Source organism: Schistocerca americana, chromosome 11, assembly GCF_021461395.2.
Source record: "Schistocerca americana isolate TAMUIC-IGC-003095 chromosome 11, iqSchAmer2.1, whole genome shotgun sequence".
NCBI classification, from domain to species: Eukaryota; Metazoa; Arthropoda; class Insecta; order Orthoptera; family Acrididae; genus Schistocerca; species Schistocerca americana.
In genome coordinates this window covers 21,335,135-21,341,134 of record NC_060129.1, presented here as the reverse complement: position 1 = coordinate 21,341,134, position 6,000 = coordinate 21,335,135, and the positions used below count along the sequence as shown (strand labels likewise).

The following is a 6,000-nucleotide window of genomic DNA, read 5'->3' as shown; positions in this document are numbered from 1 at the left end:
GTTGGAAGCAGTTACTCGATTTGTGGGCTAAAGAGAGAATTTTATTTATTTTACTTTTCGTCATAGCGTGACCTCTACGAATCTGCCTGATGTGTGACTCATTCCGTGTGCAGTGTTGCCAAGTATGTGGTGTAACTCTTGCTACCAATGTGCGGTTGCAATTAAAGGCGGCAAGTATTTGCGAACTGCAGATACGCAGGTACACTCGGCGTGAGATCGGAACTGATGACACATTCTGACTGAACGACTTGTGTGCCAGTAATTTGAGTATGGTGCAGTTTATGCTGGTGTAACATAGCACCACTTGCTGCCAGCATGTAGTTTCCAGTAATGGGGTAATGCAGTGGACTGGTTCGAACAACTAACGTTAACGCAGCTGCATGATGTGGTAGACAACCAACAATATTGCGCCATTCGTGTCTTTAAAAGAGTTTGATTGGTGAAGTTTTGAAATGCAGGCGGTCATGATAGATGTCGGCTGTATTCTTGTAAGTTGCTTGCATATGTTGTACACCATGAGGAAGACAAGTGGTGTTTGTTAATACTGGAGTGTTTGAGTTGTTGTTTTGAGCTTTTGCAAAAACTGATCGTGTAGTATTTTACAGACTAAATCGTCAAAAGAAGGGCTCCTCACGTTAGTTTACAGGTATCTCTCGTCGTTGCAGTTGTCACAGTGTTACCAGAGTTGTCATACACAGCACAAAATGGTGTGTACAAATAAATGAACAGAGGATTCATTTTTGTGTTCTTTATTTGAAAGACCAACAGATATGATGTAACTGATTGTGCTTCCTGAATGCCGTACGTCAGCCTTGTCTCAGCATATCCACCAGCTCCTGCTTTCTGTTCTGCCTGGCGAGGTCCAGGGGGGTCCTGCCGTTGCCATCCTGGGCCCCCCTGTCCGCCCCCGCCAGCAGGAGCTCAGCCGCCGCCTCTGAGTGGCCCCACAGTGCCGCCCAGTGCAGCGGCGTCCGCCCCCACAGAGCCCTGGTGTTGGGGTCAGCAGAGGCGCCGACCAGCAGCCGCACCACACCAGCGTGGCCATTGTATGCAGCCCAGTGCAGGGGCGTCCACTGCTCACAGCTGTCCCTGGCGTCGACCTCCGCGCCGGCGCCGACGAGGCAGCTGGCCGCCGCCACGTGACCCCCGCGTGCTGCCACGTGCAGGGCGGTCCGCTTGATGCTAGACTCCCTCGCCCCCACGCCCGCCCCCGCCGCCAGCAACTCGCGCAGCTGCTCCGCCGCGCCCTGCCTGGCCGCCTGTATCAGCCTCCTCCCTCTCTCCTGTTGAGAGAGGCTCCTGCAAAAAACATCGACACTCTCTCACTCTACTACACACACACAAACACACACACACACACACACACACACACACACACACACACACACACACACCGAATGAAAGAAATCGTCACAGACGCCAAACTGCGAGCAGCCCTCAATACACTTCCGCCCAGCCACGAGTTACAAATCTAGAAATCTTCCCTCTAGGATACAGATCAACCAGCGTATGACAGACACATACCAGTATCCCATTATCGAAATCTGCTGCCGCTTCCCGTTAAAAATTGGTGCACTGCATCTCATTACCAGCTGTTTTAACTTTTTCTCCTAATTCACTCTGAGGAGTCACCTCCTGTGACCTCAGCATCCTGTTGGTAACCAATCTTTGAGCTTAAGAGAAACACACGTCTAACAGTTACTTGTGTGTGGAGCAATCCCTTCAGAGACTCGAGAAGAAAACACAGGCAAGTAATCAGATGTGTAAGTACAGAAATACAACTTCCTCGTCTGTTAACAAAACGTAGGTCGCCACACGGACAATATTAGTGAAAGCGAGAGCGGTGAATATTGGATCCATTGCTGGGTTTATGTATACTGTATACCAATGTTGTCTTCATCAAAATATTTTCCACTATACGTGAATACATTTATTCCAGTGTTTGTTCCGCTGTGTCAAACAATTCTGCAAGTTTTGTTATGATACCCTGTAGTTCTCTCAGCGGTGCACTTCAAATCTCATCTGTGTATGAAAAAGACAGCCCTTTACGGTTGGTCGTAATTTTTAGGAACAAAATTTCACATCGGGTGATCGTACAGCCAAGGGCGTCACCACAGTATCGTTTGTAGCCAAACACTCACGAACACGCAACGAATTCTAAGCAGATGCGTTATCGCAGTGCAGAAATCATCAACTGTTCCGCCACAAATCTATAGTCCGCGAGACGAGTGACTGGTAGTGACAGTTCCGGCGGGCAGACGGCGCTGTTGCCGAACGTGGCTCACAGCACGCGGCGCCCTGTCTGCTACACGCATTCTTTAGCAGCAGAAATAAAAGCGAGACAAAATACAAGTCGTATTGGTACGCGTGAATTTATTTAAATTTGATGCTTGAAATATATTAACTCGAAAACTGATAAGAGCTATTTAGTACAAGTATCTAAGATGCTGAAACATAATAAAGTTATTTGTTAAACTTCACAACTGAAATGAAAACTATTTTCGCAAGTTGTTGAACATTAGCAGTTTTGGTTTCCATTGTTAAGTATTAGCATTATTAATTTGTTCTACTACAAGTTACAAAATAATTGGTCAGTGTATTAAGAGCTATAACCTGAAGGAAGTACTCACAATATGATGATCTGGTTGTAGATCGATAGCAAACTCCCTCCTTACATTCCTGAGTACGTTGTAGTTACTGTAATGGAAAAACACCACTCACATCACTGTCAGAATCCGATTTGACATTGTCTTCCTCAGCACTACTCCAACTATCACTGCTCTCTCCCAGATGTATAATTAAATTTTCGATGCATTCTTCCACAACCCCTTCGGTTTTGGCCGCCTCTCTGATGGCACTTGCAGTGCTGTTTACAATTTTAGCCCACGTCTCGTTTGTCACTTTATTGATAGCTGCTGGAAGGAGAGTTTCCACTTCAGAGATCGTGAATTTTTTATTGTTAGCAGCAATGTAATTTTTTATCTGCGCCCACACTCCTTCAATTGCATTGAAGTGACAGTGGTATGGAGAAAGCCGAACGATTTCATGCCTGTGCCTTTTAGCAATCTCGTCAATTACATATGTTGGAAATTGGGGTTTCTTTTGTGCCACAATTTCGAGCAGTTTCGCCTTCCTTAAATCGTCTCTGAAATGTACTTTTCGCCGGTTCAACCACTGAATGATATCGTCTTTTTTTTGTTGCCAAGGTTGGTGCCTTATCGTTAACAACGGAATGATAAGGCGCATTGTCCATAACAATCACTGATGGACTTGTCAGATTCGTCATAAGCGATGTCTCGAACCACTCTTGAAATACTACACTGTTCATTTCTTCATGGTAATCTCCTGTCTTTTTTGACCGAAACATTTTCAAGCAGTTTGGCACAAAACCTTTCGATGTTCCTGCATGTAAGACAATAATACGCCCTCCTTTGCCAACAGGCACTGCCATTATCCCCTCGGGCGTTCCATCATTCCAGCCTCTACGTAAAGAATGGCTGGCATTGACCCAAGTTTCATCTAACCACTTTCGAATTCCACACCCATGATCCTACGCAGAAATCTGCACCGCCATGCAACTACATCTGTCCTTTCCATTAATATTTTGAGTCCGTTAAACAGTGAATAGCTGAAGCCTATGTCTTTCAACACTGTACGCAATGAAAATTTGCTCCCTTTAAAAAGATCGTCTTTCTGAAGCGACACCAGTAATTTAGATAGAGTGGGATGTTCCCTTCTCTTATAATAGCTGTATATATGACGACGAATAGCGTCTTTCTGAAAATCGTCCAAAGCTGTCACCTGCTTATTTCTCTGTCGCTTCTTTCCTGGTGTGTGCAGCTTTGTTGTGCCACTCTCGTCACAATCTACACTATACTGTTCTTTCCCTATCTTTACAACAGTGTTCTTACTTATTTTCAATGCTGCTGCAGTTCTCTTCACAACCTGAACAACAGGAATTAAGGGCCCACCTTTGTCCTTTTCTTTCTCAAAGTAATGCCTCACAGAGCACACGAATTCACGGGCCTGGGTGTGTAGCACACTTTTCTTCCTCCGTTTCACTTCTTGTGTTGGGCTGGTGCTACCCGCCGCACTAGACATTGTTTACAACGAAACATAAACAAAGAAACACTAGAAACAACAAAAACGAAATAAACTGCGAATTCAACTTCAGACAAACGACGAACGACCGCACCGCCTGCACGCGAGAGACACTGGTGAGTTTCATGAGCGAGCGCGACTGGGTTTCAGGGCGGCAACGTGGCCCTTGCTACCCGCTCAGTCTCTGGCTGCCTGCCTGCGGTCGCTAGGCAACGGAAAGACGCTACCGAGCTGTCAGTACCAAAGACTCGTCTCCCAGACTATAGAGGTTTTTCTTTTTTCGGATTGCGTCATGCCGCTGGCGTTGAGCTTGTAGGTTTTACTGCTTGCTGACCGTTTCACTGTGTGACAGGAATTTGTGCTGCACCAAACCGTTGACATCGAAGAAATATTTACACCAGTCGTAAACACTTCCCGTATTGATAGTAGATTCGCGAAAAGCAAAATGTAATGTCTCTAAAGGTTGATGAATTTGACTCCGTTCGCACAGCCAAATTTAATACAAACGCGATAATCCGATTTTACATTAAACAAATAATCGCCAATTCTACTAACACACCAATAACTTTTCCAAGATGTGACAACAGACAAAATATCCCATTTTCCTGATGTACACATACTTTTCCCGCACGTTTACCATCACAACGACAAAAAAGTCGTGCGAATCTCAGTTATAAAAAAAGCAAAATGGCGAGTTCGCCGTTACTTTTGAGCACTACTCGTGTAGCAAGAATTGTTGCGTTTAAGCGGACTGCATCAAAGGAAAGGCTTAAATTCTCCAGTACAGCTGCACTATGTGTTGTTTAAAAACCGTATCGGACGGAATGTATGCGCCAATTGTGGATGAAGTTGCAGACGAACACGCATTCAGACAAACAGGAATCCGCTTTTATATTTCTGAGAGATACGGGAACGCTGACATTTGATTCCTGTTCCCGCGTTAGTCCAATTTACTCCATAATGTCGTGTTTTTGTGGACAGGGCAGTCGCTGAGCTGGGAGTGAGCGGCGCCAGGCTGTGTGGCCAGACTGGGTCGCCGGGACAGCACTGTGGAGCGGAGAGGGCGCACGACTTGACGGACACACTGTACCGCGTCCAGGGCAGAGGGCGGCCAGGGCAGGCGACCCTCACAAGCGACGCCCCCTACCGCCTGTCGGCGACTGTCGAACACATTTCAGTATGTGCTCCAAGTATTTAAATAAAGTGTATTCCGTCTACGTACAATTGCGACTAGTTTCTAATTTCGACTTGAGACCAGGTGTTTCACCGTCAGGAAGCAAACGCGTGCCTTCAAAGAGAGACCAGGTCGAATGTTAGACTGAGCCGACAGCCGTGTCTGCACACGCAGGCGGCTGCGGCGTGGCGCACGCGAGCTGCAGGAAGGGCCTAGCGTCGGCCGAGCTGCCCCCTGTACTCGGCTGACTCGCCTGCAAGGGCTGCCGCCGTCTTCTCTAATGGCCGCACGGCCGCAATTGACAGACTTCGGCTGCGGAACGGCAGTCGGCGCTACATCAGGGTATTTTTAATAATGTGGCATCCAATAGATCGATATTTACTAAAATGTTGATACCGACTCTCGACATCTTGAAAAAAATGTGTGTCGGTGGACAAAATATCCAGACACTCCTGCGTATAAAAATAGCAGCTGCACATTATAAATATACTGCTGGTTGTAGAGTTGTAGAACTATCGACTTATCATTACATGTTCTGTACATCAACAACCTAACAGGGCGTGTACATGGACAAGGAAAAAAATTCACGCATTTTTCCTCGGCTTCTCGGTTAAAAATAGACTTTCTCCCGGGTCAAAATACACTTTTTCCGTGTTAAGCGACAATATACTCTTCCTCCCCACTGTAAAACTCATCACTTCTTTGATTGTTGTACCGACGTAGAA

The 6,000-nt window shown here is 46.3% G+C and overlaps 1 protein-coding gene across 1 annotated transcript in view; it reads right to left on the bottom strand.

The window, feature by feature from the left end:
• Positions 1–806: 806 nt before the first annotated feature.
• LOC124553959 (poly [ADP-ribose] polymerase tankyrase-1-like) overlaps positions 807–6,000 on the bottom strand; it is a 51,832-nt gene continuing 46,638 nt past the window's right edge. Inside the window, exon 3 of the mRNA XM_047127973.1 lies at positions 807–1,299. Coding sequence (XP_046983929.1) covers positions 807–1,299 — 493 coding nt within the window. The remainder of the gene's footprint in view (positions 1,300–6,000) is intronic.